General features: G+C 54.5%; 1 protein-coding gene across 3 annotated transcripts in view; it reads right to left on the bottom strand.

Annotated features, from left to right (window-relative positions):
• Nucleotides 1-19904, bottom strand: part of NACC2 (NACC family member 2) — a 97334-nt gene that overhangs the window by 8596 nt on the left and 68834 nt on the right. For all 3 annotated transcript variants that reach the window (XM_033238579.1, XM_033238581.1, XM_033238580.1), the window contains exon 3: nt 1269-1433. In XM_033238579.1, the coding sequence (XP_033094470.1) occupies nt 1269-1433 (165 nt within the window). The remainder of the gene's footprint in view (nt 1-1268; nt 1434-19904) is intronic.

Here is a 19904-nt window from a genome sequence, read left to right as displayed (position 1 = left end):
GGATGCTGATGTCCAGGTGTGCCTGCTTCCAGGAGCCTGTAGTGCCCATGGCCTCTTCCTGCCATGGCCCGTCTCCTGACCCACTGCTCCCACAGGCCCTTCCTGCCAGGGTCTGGGCTGGAGGAACTCTCCTGAGGAGCTCATAACTTGAAGCCCCTCACCCCAAACACAGGCCACAGCTGCTGGAGGCTGGGGTGACAGAGCGTGTCTTCCCAGGACCATACCAACGTGAAGCACCAGGGCCCACGTGGGCACCTGTGCCCCAGAGCCCAACCCCAGGGGCCCACCCAGCCCTGGCAGCCCAGCATGGTGCTCCCCATCCAGAAGCAGTGCCGGGGCAGGGTGAGGGCTCAGGGCACAGCAAGGTGGGCCCTTACCCCTCCTGGCCAGGGTAGCCCAACACCGCCAAGTGCAGCCCAGGAGGCCGCTCTCCCATGAGCACGAAGTCCCTGGCAACTGGAAGGCGAGGCCAGCCCAGGCCACTGGCAACCCTTAGGTGGCGGCACACACTTAAGGCACTCGTCCTGCTGGGAAGGGAGGACCCTGACATGCTGCCCAAGGTGTGGCCTTTGGGGGTGGACAGGAACAGGACAGGGCTGGGGCAGAACTGCTCAAGCTGTGGCCAAGGAAAGCGCCTAAGGGCCCCAGCGCAGGGCTTCCTGGAAAACCAGGAAGAAATCCCCGGAAAATGGTCCAATAGTCACCAAAGAAGATGCCCATGGCACGGGTCAGACTGGCTTCAGCCTGCCTCATCTTCTCCTTGAACGGTTGTAAAAATCTACAAGGAGCTATGATGCCAAAGGAATCCAACACAAAAGGTAAATATTCCTGAGCGAGGCCTGGCCCCCATGGGCTTCTGGACTCAGACGTGTTTGTTCTGCCAGAAGGATCCCGCCTTCATAGCAGCTACCACTCAGAACCTGGCCGTTACCCCCAAAGGCTGCAACTGGATCCTCGGGGGGCGGGAGGGCTGGCAACCATACATGACATGGTTTTTATCTGTGACCCAAATTAAAACACATTGTGACTGCAGCCCCTGCCAATCAGGAGTGCGACCAGCCCAGGGGATTCAATTAAAATGCTAAATTAATTCAATTGAATAACTTCTCTTAATGACACATTCTTCTAAAAGGAAACTACAGGAAATTTAAGATTTTTTTTTTGACTGATTGGTGATGAGTACATTGTTCAGAGCGCTGCAAAAAAGAAATAATAAATGAATGAGTGAGGACATTTGCATACAATAGATGGGTGGGAGGCAGCCTCACCTGCCACCAGCTCCAGCTTTTCTCCGGGGTCCCCCTCCGAGTAGAGCTTGGGATGGCAGCGGTATCCGATCTGGCTGATGAGGCTGGCAGGCAGGGCCACGAGGTCGCGGCGGATGAGGACGCAGGAGCGGCTCTCCAGTGGCACTGGCTCAGGCTTCTCTTGCACTGCGGGCCCAGAACAACCTGGTCAGGTGGGCATCTGGGGGGCTGGGCTGCTCTGTGCCTGCCCACCTGCCCTCCATGCTCCCTGGGGCCTGGGTTAGACCCACTCTGCCTCCCTGGGCCCAGGTCAGGCCATCTGTGCCGCTCTCCTGCTGGCCTGGGTCAGACTGGCTTCAACCCGCCCCATCCCTACTTGGTGCCCTCTTGCCCACCTGGCCTTGCCCTCACAGTGAAGACCCTGTGAACGAGTGAGCAGAAGACGTGAGGCAAGGGATGCCCGCCCAGGCCCAGGGAATGAGCTGCGGAGGGTTGGCTCCTGGGAGGGTGCTATGCAGAGCCTGCTGGCCAGGCAGGAGTGACAGCTCAGTGCTCAGGGCCCCAAGGGAGAGTACAGCATGAGACAGGATGGAGGATGGAGGATGGAGGATGGCTTGGCGGGGCCAGCAGGGCAGCCACCTCTGGGGCCATAAAAACTGCCGGGTGGAGGAAAGGCGGGTAGTTGGACAAGGGTGACAGGTACTGTGGCCCCCGACTCTTCTCCCAGCAGCTCCCAGCAAGGGGCAGTGGGGCACGGCCACCCGACTCATGGGCAAGGACATGGGGACTCAGTGCATCCAAGAACACGGCCCTGGGACCGTGTTGGCCCGACGAGGAGCAGCTCCATAAACACCTGCCAACAGCCAGGCCGACAGATGCGCCAACACCAGGGGCAGCCCTCCTGCTATCTGGGACTGTTCCTGACACACCACTGCTGGGGCAGACAATGGCCGGGGACCCTGCACCCTTGGAACCTGCAGCTGCACAGTGTGACCCCGACGGCACCATGCGTCACAGATGGGCCCCTCGGAGGCTCCTGGGCCACACAGCCCATGGTGCCACCCCGGGGTCCTCAGGCGGGACTCTCTGCTGTCAGGGTCACAGAGCCCCTCTAGAGTGTTCACGGACGGCCAGGGCCGAGACCCCTCATCTGACAACCACCTGCTGGACACCCAGCATGCACCAGGCACGTGGGGCCGAGGAAACACAGCCCTGGCCCCAGATCCTGCCCAGCAATGCCTGGGGTTCCATTTTCCCCACGGGCCCCCACTTCCCTGTTGCCCCCTCCCCCCGCTACCCTGAGTCCCAGGAAGCCTCACAGGGCCCACCCTCACACAGGGGTCCTCACAAACCCAGCAGGGTTCCAGGGTGAAGATCAGCTCCCCTGAGCGGACCCCCAGTACTCCAATGCCACCGTGGACACCAGTCTGGCACTCCTCACACCCCAGCCTGGCAGGCTGACCGCACAGCCACCCTGCCCAGGTGAGGGCGGAGCACCGCCTGCCTCATTCCTGTGTCCCAGCACAAAAGACAAGGCCCTGAGAGGGCCACCTCCCCAGTCAGCTGCCTTCACTAGGGCATCCCACTGCCCTGGGCTCCTGCACACCCCACCAAGCTGCAAGGCCTGCAGGGAAGGCCCCACGGCACAGCCTCCACCTGCCCGATTGCACGAGGGCAGCCTGCAGGTGGGAAAGGCCCTCAGGCCACCTAGGGCTGGACCTTGCTTGCCAAGGGCAGGGCACGGTCCCCTCGGCAGCCTCAGTGAGATGGGAAGTCCCCCGGTGGGGGGTGGGGGGGCAGCTTGCAGGACCTGCTGGTCCCAGGTGTGCAGAGGGAGCAGCAGGGTGGAACCTGTGTGTCCAGCACGCTCAGGGCAGGCAGCTCCATGCAGAGCCCACCAGCAGCTGCACCAGGATGCTCAGAGGCAAGTGTGCCTGGCCATGCTGTCCCTGTTCCCCGTCTCTCCAAACTATGACCCTCACTTTGGAGAGTCACAGAAAAACTCTACAGGAGTGGCTGAGCCTCGGGGTGTGGGGGCTGCCAAGGGGGCTGCTGGGGAGCAGCTTCAAGAGGACAGGAGGCAGGGAGGGTGCTGGAGTCAGCTGGAGTCACCTTTGCACCCAGCACCTGTCAGGGAGGGTCAGGCCACCCAGTCCTGGGGGCTGAAACCTTGGTTACTGAGGACCCCACGTCCCAAATTTATAGCGGGCGCCCCACTGAATGCAGTGGGTTCCACTCCTGAGAACCACGCGGGGTCTGAAATCACCCACCCTGGAGTCACCCCGACACTCCCTCCCCAGGGAACCACTCGCCCAGGATGAGCGCGGTGCACACTGCACCTGTCAGTCCCAGGGAGGAGGGGGAGCCTCCCAAGGCCCAGGGACACCCACGCGGAGGCTGCGGCAGAAGAGAGGCCAGAAAGGGGACCTCAAAGGTGGGTGCCAGCCCCTGCCCGGCTGCTACAGGGGTCAGGCAGCATTTCCCAGGGGTGGCAGAGCACCGCAGGATAAGCCCAGAATTACCCGGGTGCTCAGGGAACACAGCAAAACAACCCGGGTGGTATTTTAAAACATAATTACGCACCCCCACCCCCGGTGCAGCCTGCTGTGATTACACACGCAGAGGAGCAGCGCGGTGCGTGGCATTTACATAAAGAGTTCACCAACAGAAATAATTCCCCATCCACAACCACCTCATCTTGAGATGTTTTTCTAAACAGCAGAAGTGGTTTGTGCTCGGCACACCCGCCCCTCCCCAGCCCCTGCCCGACTCCCCAAGAGCCAGAGACTGTTAGCATCAGAATGGCCAAAAAAACCTCTTCTATTTCTGCCTTGCCGTGCACTGGATGCTGCTGCTGGCTAAAAATACCCCGCACCGAGTCGAAGCTCAACTGCAAAGGTGCCTCAAATGTCTTCACGCAGCCTCCACCTTCCCGACCCCCAACTCACCCTCCGCAGGAACTGAGCTTCAAGGTCCAAGTTACAACTGGGCTTTAAAAGAGAACCCACAGAGAGACTTGTTCACGGCAGAGACAGGACGGCTCATCCCTGCTGGCCCCCGGGTGGGCCACGCAGAGACCCGGTGAGTCAGGGTCAGAGCTGGGTTCCCAGAGTGGCGGGAGGCCCCTTGATGGGCTTGTGAGCAGGGAAGAGGCCCCTGCCAGTCACACCAAGGTCCCTCCTGGGCCTGGGTCTTGGGTACTGGGGGATCCGTGGCCTCCTGTCACTCCAGGACTGGCCGCCGTAGCAGAACTGCCGCCTTTACCCTCGACAGCCCTGTGAAGAAACTCAGGTGCCAGGACGGTGCCCTCCAAACCTCTCGGCATGGTGACATCTGGGAAGAGCTGGGAAGTGCAACGAGCCAACTGCATGGAGGTGAGCAACAGCTCCCCCCGCATGGAAGGTGTGCCAGGGTCACAACGGGAGGGCTCAGAGCAGCAGCCTCCCGGGCAGCAGGGCCCAGCTACTGAGGGTGGGCAGGTGGGCAGCCTCTCTGGACCACACAGGGCGAAGTAAACACAAGGACAGATGCAGCCTGGGACGCAGGGTTGGGGCCTTCAGGGACCGAGAAGGAGCCCCCACTGTGCCTTCCAGGTCCTGCTGCTCCCAGCCGGGCGACACCAGGGGAGCCTGGGACAGGGTGGCTGAGCCTGGAGGACACCAGCCTCAGGAAGCGGCCAGACACAGAGGGACACATCCCGGGACTCCACTCGCAGGCAGCCCTCAGAGTCGTCAGGTCCACGGAAGCGGGAAAGAGGGTGGGTGCGGGGCTGGGTGGGGGAACGGGGAGGGACCGTTTCATGGGGACAAGAGGTTCATCTGGGGAAGATGGGAGTTCTAGAGCTGACGGCAGTGATGCTCACACAACAGTGGGAACGTGCTTAGCACCACTGAACCGCGCACGTAAAAATCACTGCAATGGCCCATCTTATGTCCACTTTACCACAATAACAACACTAAGAACGAACGAACGTTGGAAGGAGGGGGCCGTGCAGGTCTGGAGAGAAATCGGGTGTCATTGGCCTTGCCATGACTTTTCTCAACTCCCTGGGGGTCACTGACTGGGTTCTGAGGAGCCTCACACCCTCCCCAGGCAGAACACCTGGAGACCCCTGTCCACGGGCCAACGCCACAGCAGGACGTCCCAGATGGCGAGCCCTGTTCCCATCCCCAGAGCAGTGTGTCACTGGGGACTCGCCCAGGTGACACCATCAGAGACCGCACAGGCAGCCCCACCAGGGGAGTCCATGCAGATGTGGGTGGCAGTCGGTGGGTGGCAGGGCCGCCTGGTGGAGCCCAGCAGAGCCTCGGCGGGGGTAGGAGGGAGGTGGGGAGGCCCACTCCCTGAAAGTATATGCCATTTGTTAGGCCAGGCATGGTGGCTCACGCCTGCAATCCCAGCACTTTGGGGGCTGGGTGCGGTGGTTCGCGCCTGTAATCCCAACACTTTGGGAAGCCGAGGTGGGCGAATCACGAGGTCAGGAGAGCGACACCATCCTGGCTAACGCGGTGAAACTCCGTGTCTACTAAAAAAACACAAAAAATTAGCCGGGTGTGGTGGTGGGCACCTGTAGTCCCAGCTACTGGGGAGGCTGAGGCAGGAGAATGGCGTGAACCCGGGAGGCGGAGCTTGCAGTGAGCCAAGATCGCGCCACTGCACTCCAGACTGGGTGACAGAGCGAGACTCTGTATCAAAAAACAAAACAAAACAAAAACAAAAACAAAAACAAGTATATGCCATTTGTTAAAATGCAGAACAAGAAAATGAACCCCTAATCCTTGATGATATAGAAACATACAACTTAAATGCAGACAGACAGAAGCAGTGCTGAATCACACTGATTTTAAGACTTCCTGTAAAGCCACAGTCATTAAGCCTGTGTGGTTCAGGAAAGTGGACAGACAGGTCAATGGCACAGAATAGGAGACCCACAAACAGACCCACGCGGCCACGCTCGACTGGCTTTTGGCAAAGGTGCACCAGCCATTCAACGGAGAAGGCAGCGGCCTCCACAAATGGGGCTTGAGCAACGGGTCGTCCGCACACACGCACGGCACCCAAACCACCCTCCGTCTCAGCCTCACACCCTACATGAACACTGCAGAAGGTCTTCATGATCTTAGGTTAAGCTAAAGCCTCAGACATGACCCCCGAAGCATCATCCACAGTGGAAATGATTGACGAGCTAGAATTCATCAAAATGAAAAACTTCTGATCTCTGAATGAAGATAAAAAGACAAGCCAGCTACAGACTGGAGGAAGATACTTGCACATCACATATCTGACAAAGGACTTGTATCCAAAAAATATAAAGAAATCTCAATACTCAACAGTTAAAAACAAACAATCTAGTTTCAAGAATGGGCAACATATCTGAACAGACTCTTCCCCAGGGGACTCACAGATGGAAATTAGCACATGAAAAGACGCTCAGCATCCTTAGCCACTGGAGAAATGCAAATCAAGCCACGATGTGGTCCCACCTCCCAGTGCGGCAAAACGTAAAAAGACCAGCACCGCCAAGTGCTGGCGAGGATGCGGGGCAGCTGGGACGTCCTGATCTCACTGGGGAGAGTGCAAAGTGGCACGGCCACTCTGGAAAACTGCTTGGTGGCTTCTTATCAAGTTCAACATACACTTACGACATGGCGATTATACTTTTAGGTATTTGCCCAAGAAAAATGGGAATTTATCTCCAAAGACAGCCTGCACAGGAATGCTTATCCCGTCTCTATTCTCGAATGCCCCAGGCTAGACACAGCCTGGATGTCCTGCAACGGGCACGCAGACCAAGGCACTGTGAACCATCCACATGACACGTTACTGCTTGGCTGTGAAAAGGAATAAACGATTGGCACACAACCTGGATGGATCTCCAATCGTGCTGTTTACACAGAAGACATCCAATGGTTACATACTGGTGATCCCATTTGTATGACATTTTCCAGGGGACAAAACCTGAGGGACAGGAACAGATCGGTGGTCACCAGGGGTTGGGGTGTGGATAAGCCTCAAGGGTAGCATGGAGGGGTTTGGCGAGGGAGCCACTGTGAATCAGGAAAGATCAGGCTACACACCTGTCCCCAGAGGGGCAGCCTGCAAGACTCGAGGCAGCCTCTGCTCACACATCTGGAGGCTGACCTGGCACATGCCCTGTACTACCTCTGCAGCTGCTGGTTTGGCACAGACCAGCTCTGGCAACACTGGTGAACCTGGTGGCATCGGGCGCAGAACAGGTGCACAGGGACCCAGGTGGAAATGGTGAGGGGCAATGTGGGGGCACCACAGATGGGTGACCAGGCCCGGGTGATATGGTAATGGGTGCCCCACATGCAGTGGGCCTCTGGGAGATGACCCGACTCTCCATGTGGGACTGTGTCCCATCCCCGAAAACACACAGGTGTGGACTCAACACCCTCCTGCCCGATGCCCAGCCAGGCTGGGACCACAACTTCCTTCCCAGCTCCCCGCCCAGGTGCCTCCTGATGGCCAGAGCCCAGGGCCAGCTGTGGGGCCATGTGGTACAGACGTGGCATTGAGTGTGGTCACTGCAGCTCGGGGAGACTTGCCCTCCCTGCTGTTGCCCCTTCCACCCAGCTTTGGGGGTGGGTCCGTGGTCCCAGCTGGCTGCCTCCTGGCCAGTGAGCCTGTTCTGGGCCCAGTGCTTCTGGCAGTGAGGGGGCTCACCCTACTTGCAGTGTCCCCAGGGTCTGGCACACAGCATGCACTTAACACACAGGCCCCATCGACTACCAGGGCTGGCTGGTGCGGTGCCTCCGTCATCCTCCAGAAAGACCGGAAATGACTTCAACACTGTAGTTGGTGGAAACACAGAGACCACAGTTATAAGGTACATCATTCTCTCATGTGCCACAGGGCAAAGGTACCACCAATTTAACCACATCACGCCATAACTGGGAAGGCAAAACCATCACCAATTACCACGCAATGCCATGCCACACCGTGCCTGTGAGACACAGCCCGTTTCGTGGATGCTGAGACACGGGGAAATGTGGAAAAGTCCAGCTGGGAACGCCAGGAGGAAGAAAAATGGAGGCGGAGAGGGACGTTCACGTCAGGAAGGAGGGAGGGAGGGAGGGAGGGAGGACCTGTGCCCACATCCCGGCCTCTCTGGGTCTCCTGGGAACCCAGATAGAATGGGGCTCGCTTGGCTGGGCAGGGTGGCTCACACCTGTAATCCCAGCACTTTGGGAGGTTGGATCACCTGAGGTCGGGAGTTCGAGACCAGCCTGACCAACACGGAGAAACCCCGTCTCTACTAAAAATACAAAATTAGCCGCGCATGGTGGCACATGCCTGTAATCCCAGGTACTCAGGAAGGCTGAGGCAGGAGAATCGCTTGAACCCAGGAGGTGGAGGTTGCAGTGAGCCAAGATTGCGCCACTGCACTCCAGCCTGGGCAATAAGAGCGAGTAACTCGGTCTCAAGTCCCCGTGCCCACGCTCATGGTGCAGCTGCAGGGAAGATGTGGGGACCGGTAAGAGGTGGAATCCTCACTGGCACCGCCAGGGGCTTGCACCTGACGTGAGGGGCCGGCACCATCCTGCAGCCAGGGATCCTGGGCCTGCTCAGCTCTCGGAGCATGTGGGATCCTCCCGAGTGACTGGGGCCCTCTGGGCTTCTCCGTGACCGGCTCAACAGTCCCATCAAACCTGGCCTCTACCCTGCCCTACCTATACCCCTGGCCAGTGCCCTCCCTAGAGCTGAGGCTCCCTCCAGGCCTGGCAGGTGCTGTCATTTTATCTCCTGCAAACCCCAGCACCCACTCCTGATAGCACCAAGCCTGGTCCTGGAGACTCGAGAAATCCCCAAGTGGTCCAAGCCTCTGACAGGGATCCCAGCAAAGATTTTTACGGTTGATCTGATGGCATCACTTTCCTGCTCTACAGCCATCCACGAATTTCTCAGACTTGCCCAAGGACGCCCTCGAGACAGCAGGCGGCCCGCCCTGCCTTTGCAAGAGCTTGTCCTGCCATGGGCATGGGTTGAACCAATCCCACTCACCACAGCACATGGTGCGGGTCACTGTGAAGACACTAGCAGGGTGCGTGTGTGCCGAGAATGACAACCAGGACTGTAAGGACACACGAAGGGCACTGCACGGGATGGCACCCACACCACACGTGTGTACCCAACGCCACACACAGGCGCATGCCCCCAACCACATGAATGCACAGCCCCGACACACACGTGCACATGCGTCACACATGGAGGAAGCGCCCAGGATGTGTGCCAGCTGTGCGTTCCTCCGCGAGACTGTGTGTGTGAAGACGGATTGTGTGTGTGCGGACAGTGTGCATGTGAGAGGGGAGAGTGTGTGTGAGGACAGTGTGTGTGGGGACAAAGTGTGTGGGAGGAGCAAAGCATGTGTGGGGACAGAGTGTGTGGGGACAGAGTGTGTGGGGACAGAGTGTGTGTGGGGACAGAGTGTGTGTGGGGACAGAGTGTGTGTGGGGACAGAGTGTGTGGGGACAGAGTGTGTGTGGGGACAGAGTGTGTGTGGGGGGACAGAGCATGTGTGACGACAGTGTGTGTGGGGACAGTGTGTGTGTGGGGACAGAGCATGTGTGAGGACAGTGTGTGTGGGGACAGTGTGTGTGTGTGGGGACAGAGCATGTGTGAGGACAGTGTGTGTGAGGACAGTGTGTGTGGGGACAGTGTGTGTGGGGACAGAGCATGTGTGAGGACAGTGTGTGTGGGGACAGTGTGTGAGGACAAAGGGTGTGTGTGGGGACACTGTGTGTGTGAGGACAGAGTGTGTGTGGGGACAGTATGTGGGGACAGAGTGTGTGTGAGGACAGAGTGTGTGTGGGGACAGTGTGTGTGTGGGGACAGTGTGTGTGTGAGGACAGTGTGTGTGTGGGGACAGTGTGTGTGTGGGGACAGACTGTGTGAGGACAGAGTGTTGTGAGGACAGTGTGTGTGTGGGGACAGTGTGTGTGTGGGGACAGACTGTGTGAGGACAGTGTGTGAGGACAGTGTGTGTGTGGGGACAGTGTGTGTGTGAGGACAGAGTGTGTGTGTGGGGACAGTGTGTGTGTGGGGACAGACTGTGTGAGGACAGTGTGTGTGTGGGGACAGTGTGTGTGTGGGGACAGACTGTGTGAGGACAGTGTGTGTGTGAGGACAGAGTGTGTGTGGGGACAGAGTGTGTGTGAGGACAGAGTGTGTGTGTGGGGACAGTGTGTGTGTGGGGACAATGTGTGTGTGGGGACAGTGTGTGTGTGGGGACAGAGTGTGTGTGTGGGGACAGAGTGTGTGTGTGGGGACAGTGTGTGTGTGAGGACAGAGTTGTGTGTGGGGACAGTGTGTGTGTGAGGACAGAGTGTGTGTGTGGGGACAGACTGTGTGAGGACAGTGTGTGTGTGGGGACAGTGTGTGTGTGGGGACAGACTGTGAGGACAGTGTGTGTGTGAGGACAGAGTGTGTGTGGGGACAGAGTGTGTGTGAGGACAGAGTGTGTGTGTGGGGACAGTGTGTGTGTGGGGACAATGTGTGTGTGGGGACAGTGTGTGTGTGGGGACAGAGTGTGTGTGTGGGGACAGAGTGTGTGTGTGTGGGGACAGAGTGTGTGTGTGAGGACAGAGTGTGTGTGAGGACAGAGTGTGTGTGTGGGGACAGTGTGTGTGTGGGGACAGTGTGTGTGTGGGGACAGAGTGTGTGTGTGGGGACAGAGTGTGTGTGTGTGGGGACAGAGTGTGTGTGTGAGGACAGAGTGTGTGTGTGGGGACAGTGTGTGTGTGTGTGGGGACAGTGTGTGTGTGTGTGGGGACAGTGTGTGTGTGGGGACAGTGTGTGTGTGTGGGGACAGTGTGTGTGTGGGGACAGAGTGTGTGTGGGGACATTGTGTGTGTGGGGACATTGTGTGTGTGGGGACAGAGTGTGTGTGTGAGGACAGAGTGTGTGTGAGGACAGAGTGTGTGTGAGGACAGAGTGTGTGTGAGGACAGAGTGTGTGTGTGGGGACAGTGTGTGTGTGAGGACAGAGTGTGTGTGTGGGGACAGTGTGTGTGTGAGGACAGTGTGTGTGTGGGGACAGAGTGTGTGTGGGGACAGAGTGTGTGTGAGGACAGAGTGTGTGTGTGGGGACAGAGTGTGTGTGGGGACAGAGTGTGTGTGTGGGGACAGAGTGTGTGTGTGGGGACAGAGTGTGTGTGAGGACAGTGTGTGTGGGGACAAAGTGTGTGTGGGGAACAAAGCATGTGTGAGGACAGAGCGTGTGTGAGGACAGTGTTTGTGCGGACAGAATGTGTGTGTGGGGACAGTGTGTGTGTGGGGACAGTGTATGTGTGAGGACAGAGTGTGTGTGTGGGGACAGTGTGTGTGTGAGGACAGAGTGTGTGTGTGGGGACAGAGTGTGTGTGGGGACAGAGTGTGTGTGGGGACAGAGTGTGTGTGAGGACAGTGTGTGTGGGGACAGAGTGTGTGTGGGGAACAAAGCATGTGTGAGGACAGAGTGTGTGTGTGGGGACAGAGTGTGTGTGAGGACAGTGTTTGTGCGGACAGAATGTGTGTGTGGGGACAGTGTGTGTGTGGGGACAGTGTGTGTGTGAGGACAGACTGTGTGAGGACAGAGTGTGTGTGTGGGGACAGTGTGTGTGTGCGAGGACCAGCAGGGGAGAATGGTTTTCACTCTATGACCTTTTCCTAGTCTTTAAGACAGTGAACACACATTAGTTATGCAAAAATAAATATATTTAACTTCTAAAACGCCCCAGAGACGAGGGAGCAGCCAATATTAGACTAACTCCCTCATCAAAAACAACTATCAAAATTATCAAAAAAACAACTATAACCCTGAGGGGCTGAGATCCTGAGAACAGGGACCTGCCAGCCATGGGGTGCAGCGGATGGAGCTGGCAGCGGTTGATGGAGCTGGGAGCCTTGGGGGCCAGGATCCTGAGAGCCGGACTCAGGCTGCGATTTCAAAACTGTCCCTTGGATATTTGCTGACTACTAAGTAGCCATGTGTGCAGGCAGAGATGGAGCAAAAACAACTGCCAAGAAATGAAAAAAAACAAGGAAATCTAGAATTTGGCATCCTGTGTATTGGAGAGATGAAAATGGATTGATTTCAAGGCCAGCCAAGAGGAGGGGTTCTGGGGAACACCAGGCTTTCAGCTGAGGCCCGGGAAGGGCTACAGGCTAGGGTGTGGGGGCAAACCAGAAGCACCCCAGCCTTGGAGAATGTGGGCACGGGAGCTGCTGGATGGCACAGATTTCCCCTCACAGCAGACCTTCAGGCAACAGTCCCCAGACCCTTCTTGGAGTAGCACTGCTTAGGGCTTCTCATGCGTTTTCACACAATGTCCGGCCGTCCATAAGAAAGGGCCAGGACGGTGGCTCACGCCTGTAATACCAGCACTTTGGGAGGCTGAGGTGGGTGGATCACGAGGTCAGGAGATCGAGACCATCCTGGCTAACACGGTAAAACCCCGTCTCTACTAAAAATACAAAAACATTAGCCGGGCGTGGTGGCAGGTGCCTGTAGTCCCAGCTTCTTGGGAGGCTGAGGCAGGAGAATGGTTTGAACCTGGGAGGCGGAGCTTGCAGTGAGCCGAGATCGTGCCACTGCACTCCAGCCTAGGTGACAGAGCGAGACTCCGTCTCAAAAAAATACATAAATAAAAATAAAAAAGAAAGGGCCAGGAATCCCAGAAAACAGCACCAAATGACAGAAAACTAATTCACAAAGAGATGTTAGATGTGGACCCATAGACCAAATGATAAAAAAAAAAAAAAAAGAAAAATTTACAAAAGGACATCAGATAATTAGCAGACACCGACTTTAAAATAACAATTCTTAATGTGTACAAGAAATGCAGGCAACAAGATGGAAAATTTCACCAGAAAACTAGAACAAAAAGGATTAAGTCTTATTAAAAAAAAAAAAAATGCAGCCGGGTGCAGTGGCTCACACCTGTAATCCCAGCACTCTGGGAGTCTAGGCGGGCTGATCACTTGAGGTTAGGAGTTCGAGACGGCCTGGCCAAAATGGTAAGACTCTGTCTCTACTAAAAATACAAAAAAAAAAAGTACCCGGATATGGTGGTATGCACTTGTAGTCCCAGCTACTCAGGAAATGGAGGCAGGAGAATCGCTTGAACCCAGGAGGTGGAGGTTGCAGTGAGCTGAGATTGTGCCGCTGCATTCCAGCCTGGGTGACAGAGTAAGACCATCCCAAAAAAAAAAAAAAAAAAAAATCCAACAACTAACAATATGAACTCAAAAGAATGATTTAGGGGAAAATTAAACAGTTCAGATGAGATTTGTGAACTGGAAAATAATTTAATACAAAATATCCAGATTGATGCAGAATACGAAAGAATAGGCCGGGCATGGTGACTCACACCTGTAACCCCAGCACTTTGGGAGGCTGAGGTGGGCGGATCACTTGAGGTCGGGAGTTCGAGACCAGCTTGGCTAACATGGCGAAACTCCGTCTCTACTAAAAATACAAAAGATTAGTCAGGTAATCCCAGCTACTCTGGAGGCTGAGGCAGGAGAATCGCTTGAACCCAGTGGGGTGGAGGTTGCAGCGAACCAAGATGGCACCACTGCACTCCAGCCTGGGCAACAAGAGCAAACACTCCATCTCAAAAAAAAAAAAAAAGGAAAGATAAAAGAATAGAAAATACAGAAAATAGAAAGGCACATGGAACATATAGGACTTGGGGAAAGCCTAACATACATGCAACTGGAGCCCCGGAAGGAGAGGAGGAGAGGAGGAGAGGAGGCTGAGGCTCTGAAGAGACAGAGTGAGAGGTTCCCAGACCGACAAGGACCTGGAGCTCCATGAAAAGGAAAGTGATCTCAGATAGGGAGTGAAGTGACGCAGGAGACACTGAAAAGCATGGGGAAAAATGTGCAGATAAATATAAACACGATGTAAAATGACAAAGGCAGATCTAGTGGTGCTTACAACACACAGAATTAACACACAGAACATTCTAACTCAGGATGAACGCTGAAATCCCTAAACTACAAGAGCAGTCCACAAACTTATAATAGGCATACACAGGGAAAAATGGAATACCTGATTATTCAGAAAGGAGGGGCAAGAAAGGAGAAGCAACAGGAGGTCAGAGGGGAAGAGCAGAGACGAATGGACAAGACGGTAGATTAACCCAGCAAAGTCAGCAACCAGGTGAAATGAAAGTCAAAACACTCCAGTAGAAAATAATGTTTGTTGGCCGGGCGCAGTAGCTCATGCCTATAATCCCACGCCTGCAATCATGACTGTAATGGGAGAGCTGAAGCAGGGGGATCACCTGAGGTCAGGAGTTCAAGACCAGCCTGGCCAAAATGGTGAAACCCTGTCTCTACTAAAAGTACAAACATTAGCCGGTGTGGTGGCGCACGCCTGTAGTCCCAGCTACTCGGGAGGCTGAGGCACAAGAATCGCTAGAACCTGGGAGGCGGAGGTTGCAGTGAGCCGTGATGGCGCCACTGCCCTCCAGCCTGGACGATGGAGCAAGACCCGGTCTCAAACCAAATAAACAAAATTAATGTTTGTGAAGAATGAATAAAACCAAACCCAAGAGAAAACCTGAAACAAGAGGACACATGATGGAATTAGATGTACCATGTAAATATTAAACAAAAGGAAGCTAAGGTGGCTCTGCCAGTATCAGACCAAGCAGATACTAAAGCAAGACCTGTTGGTAGCCCTGAAGAAGCATAGTTCATGATAAGAGCATCAATGCAACAGGAAGATTCAACACCTGAAATTAATATGCATTTAATAGAACTAGCACGACTGAAAGGAGAAATGGTCAAAACTACAATCATGCTTAGAGATTTTAACACACCATGTCCATAACCAACACAAGAAGATAAAAACACACCTGAAAGAATATACATTGGCCTTCCTTATCAGTACCACTTATGCTGTTTCTTTTCAGTGCATATGGAGCATATACAGGAGCACAGGGAAAGTCTTAACAAACTCCAGAGGAACAAACTAGGCTGAGTGCATTAGAGTCCACTGGAAATTTAATTCAGGATTCATAACAAAAAAGATGACCAGAAAATCCAAAAAGGTTTATAAATTTTTTGTTTGTTTTGTTTTTTGAGACGGAGTCTCGCTCTGTCGCCCAGGCTGGAGTGCAGTGGCGCGATCTCAGCTTACTGCAAGCTCCACCTCCCGGGTGTACGCCATTCTCCTGCCTCAGCCTCCCAAGTAGCTGGGGCTACAGGCGCCCGCCACCACGCCCGGCTAGTTTTTTTTTTGTATTTTTTAGTAGAGATGGGGTTTCACCGTATTAGCCAGGATAGTCTCAATCTCCTGACCTCGTGATCCGCCCGTCTCGGCCTCCCAAAGTGCTGGGATTACAGGCTTGAGCCACCGCGCCCGGCCAAGGTTTATAAATTAAGCAGTACATTGCTACATAGCGTAAGGGCAAAAGGGGGAAAAAAAATCACAATTCGCTAGAAAATACTTTTATCTGGGCCGGGCGTGGTGGCTCAAGCCTGTAATCCCAGCACTTTGGGAGGCCGAGACGGGCAGATCACGAGGTCAGGAGATCGAGGCCATCCTGGCTAACACGGTGAAACTCCGTCTCTACTAAAAAATACAAAAAAGAAAAACTAGCCGGGCGAGGTGGCGGGCGCCTGTAGTCCCAGCTACTGGGGAGGCTGAGGCAGGAGAATGGCATAAACCCAGGAGGCAGAGCTTGCAGTGAGCTGAGATCTGGCCACTGCACTCCAGCCTGAGTGACAGAGCGAGACTCCGTCTCAAAAAAAAAAAAAAGAAAATACTTTTATCTGAATGATAATGAAAATCTGACATATGAAAATGTGTTAGAATTAGGCAGCGCTGATCAAGAAGTACAGAACCCTAAGTGCTTTACTTTAAAAGGCTGAGGTATCAATGATCTACAGATCTCTCTCAAAAACTAGGAGAAGAATAGCAAAGTAAACACAAAGAAAGTAGAGATAAACTGAAATAAAAAAAAATATAAATACATCCATAAAACAGAAAATCCAGAAGTTGGTTCTTTGACAAGACAAATATAATGGAAACTCTCTAGCAAGTCTCACCGAAGAGAAGAGAAGACAAAAATTAACATCGGCCAGGCGCAGTGGCTCACACCTGTAATCCCAGCACTTTGGGAGGCCGAGGCAGGTGGATCACTTGAGGTCAGGAGTTTGAGACCAGCCTGGCCAACGTGGTGAAACCCTATCTCTACTAAAAATACAAAAATTAGCTGGGCATAATGGCGGGTGCCTGTAATCCCAGCTACTTGGGAGGAGGCTGAGTGGCAGGAGCCACTCCAGCCCGAGTCACAGAGAGAAACTCCATCTCCAAAAAAAAAAAAAAGACAACACCGAGAACACTCCGTTACACAACAGGTTCTACAGAGCAGGGTTGGCAAACTTCTACTGGAAGGGCTGGAGAGTCAATACTTCAGGTAGGCTGACCACATGTACTTTCTGTCACATGTCTTTTGCTTTAGCTGCCTTTTCTCTTTTTGGACGCAGGGTCTCTCTCTGTCACCCATGCTGGAGCACAGCAGTGTGATCTCAGCTTACTGCAACTCTGTCTCCCAGGTTCAAGTGATTCTTCTGCCTCAGCCTCTTGGGTAGCTATGACTACAGGTGATGGCAGTGGTGGCACGTCTGGACCGGCCACTGCCATGGCGCCAGCTATAGTGGGTAAGGCGTGGCCAGGGCTGCACCCTCCACGGAACTGGCAGGAGCCGGGAACAAGTAGAAACCCTGCCCGCTTCCAAGTTGGAGGGGTGGGAGTTCCACCCTCCCAGGCACAGTTGCAGTTGCCCAGCTATGGCTGCAGACCCGAGCATCTCTGCACTCTTGGGGGCCTGGGCCCCCTGCCCACACAGGCTCAGAAGTGCCTGCTTCTGCTGCCTGACCCTGTCCCTGCTTCCAGGACCTGCTCTGATTTTGGAGCAAAGCTGTGGCTTAGCCCAGGCACTGTCATGACCTGGCTGGGTGCACATGTGCTCAGGGCAGTGCTGACATGCCACGCCCCTGCTGCCTTGGCCCCCTCTGGATGTTGGGCACCATCAAACACAAGAGGGAGGCCGAAGAAGGGGCTAAGGGTGGCTCGGTTTTGGCCTGAAGGCACCCCTTAGCACAAACAGCCTGGGTGTGTGTGGCTACCATGGACAGCAGGTTAATGGTGGCAGGAGGCAGACAGGCTCCTGGATGGAAAGGGGTGGGTCCCTGGTAAGCCCTACCTTTAAGCCAGGGATGGCCTGAAGCCCAGGGCCCAGGCTGTCAGTTCCATAGACCAGAGTGAGAACTTCTGGCGACTTTTCCAGGCCCACTCATGGCTGCCCATGGACAAATTGGCATGTATGTCCTCCCCTCTGAAGGCCATAAAAACCCCAGACTCAAGCCAGACTTGGGCAGACAACGGGATGGCCTACCTGCGGAGAGGAGCTACCCACTCAGCTGACAGCTGAGCAGATGTCAAGGAGACCCGCCTGCAGAGAGGAGCTACCCACTCCAGGGTCTCCTTGAGAGCTGTACTGTCCCTCAATAAAGCATCTCTTCACTTTACTTGACCTCCAGTTGTCTGCGTGCCTCATTCTTCCTGGATGCAGAACAAGAACTTGGGACCCGCCAAATGGCAGGATTAAAAGAGATGCAAGAGCTGTAACACAAACAGGGCTGAAACATGCCCCTTGCTCATCATGTTGTGGGCAATGAGGAGAGGAGAGCTGCAGCTCTTTGGGGATCCCAGACCCAGGAGGTCCACGAGTCAGGGCTGTGATACCCTCTTTGGGGCTCTCCAGTTCCTGGCATCTCCAAGCTTCCAGGTGCCACCTGTTTCCCAGTGTCAATAGGAGCTGCCTGAGGTATGCCCGGTCCAGCTGCAGGTTTGCAGGGAGCCAACACCTGTGCCGGTGCCTGGAGCTGCCCACCCCACCGCAGGCAGTGTCCCTGGCTGTGCACAGTGGCTGGGCCTGGCACTTGCTCCCTCACATACCCCTTGCTGCTCTGTGCCTGGCTCGCCTTCGGAGGTGTGGGATCCGGGCCGGTAGTGCAAGCCTAGCACAGCCTGCCAGGCCAAATGGGTGGAAGGAGCCCAGCAGGCACGAGCAAAACTCGGGTAAAGGCACCACCAACCACAGAGGTTCTGGCTGGTGAAGTGACATCCCAAGGATTCCGTGACACACACTGTGCCCGGCTAAATTTCGTAATTTTAGTAGAGACGGGGTTTCACCATGATAGCCAGGCTGGTCTCGAACTCCTAACCTCAAGTGATCCACCCGCCTCAGCCTCCCAAAGTGCTGGGATTACAGGCGTAAGCCACCGTGCCCGGCCCTTCCTTGCTTTTTAAAAGGAATCCTTTTAAAATATACACCCCATCTTTAATTTGCGGGTTGTACAGAAACAGGACACGGGACAGATCTGCCACAGTCAGAGGAGGCTCATCCCTGCTGCAGACATTCAGAAGATCTCAAAGAGGGTACTGGAACAATTTCCTGTCAATACATCTGTACATTAACACTTGAGACAGGAGTCTCGCTCTGTCACCCAGGTTGGAGTGCAGTGGTATCATCTCAGCTTACTACAGCCTGCGTCTCCCAGGTTCACGCGATCCTCTCACCTCAGCCTCCTGAGTAGCTGGACCACAGACAACAAACCTCCATGCCTGGCTAACTTTTTGTATTTTTGGTAGAGATGGGGTTTTGCCATGTTGCCCAGGTTGGTCTTGAACTCCTGAGTTCAAGTGATCTGCCCACCTCAGCCTGCCAAAGTGCTGGGATTACAGGAGTAAGCCACCACACCTGGCCAATACATCTCACCTTTAGATGAAGTCAATGAACTTCCAGAAGTACACAACTTACCAAAGCTGACACAAGAGGAAATAGATAATATGAACTATTTCTGCAGCTACTCAAGAAAGTGAAGCTAAATAAATATCTCCCCACAAAGAACTCCAGACTGAAATGACTTTGCCTATGACATTTTTTCAAATGTTTAAGAATGAAATAGTACAGCGTTATACAAACTGTTCCAGATCATTAAAGATAAGGAAATAATTCTCAATTCATTTAATGAGGCCAGATAATCAAAACATAGGACTTTGGGAAGGTAAAGCGACGAGAACGTTGGTATCAATGTTAGTGCCTTTCTCTCTCTTTTACTCCACAGCCTCCTTTCTTTCTCTTTCAATCATTCACTCATTCATTCATTCATTCTGAGACAGAGTCTCGCTCCATCACCCAGGCTGGAGTGCAGTGGCACGATCTCGGCTCGCTGCAACCTCTGCCTCCCGAGTTCAAGCAATTCTCGTGCTTCATCTTCCCGAGTAGCTGGGATTACAGGCGTGCGTCACCACGCCAGGTTAATCTTTGTATTTTTAGTAGAGATGGGGTTTCACCATGTTGGCCAGACTGGTCTCGAACTCCTGAACTCAAGTGATCCACCTACCTCAGCCTCCCAAAGTGCTAGGATTACAGGTGTGAGTCACTGTGCCCGGTCCATGGCCCCATTTTAAAACACAGAAAAAAGAACAAGAGGCTGGGTACGGTGGCTCAAGCCTGTAATCCCAGCACTTTGGGAGGCAGAGACGGGCGGATCACGAGGTCAGGAGATCGAGACCATCCTGGCTAACACGGTGAAACCCCGTCTCTACTAAAAAATACAAAAAACTAGCCGG

This window comes from Trachypithecus francoisi, unplaced genomic scaffold, assembly GCF_009764315.1.
Source record: "Trachypithecus francoisi isolate TF-2019V2 unplaced genomic scaffold, Tfra_2.0 Lachesis_group16, whole genome shotgun sequence".
Lineage (NCBI taxonomy): Eukaryota > Metazoa > Chordata > Mammalia > Primates > Cercopithecidae > Trachypithecus > Trachypithecus francoisi.
This window is presented reverse-complemented; position numbering and strand designations above follow the sequence as displayed.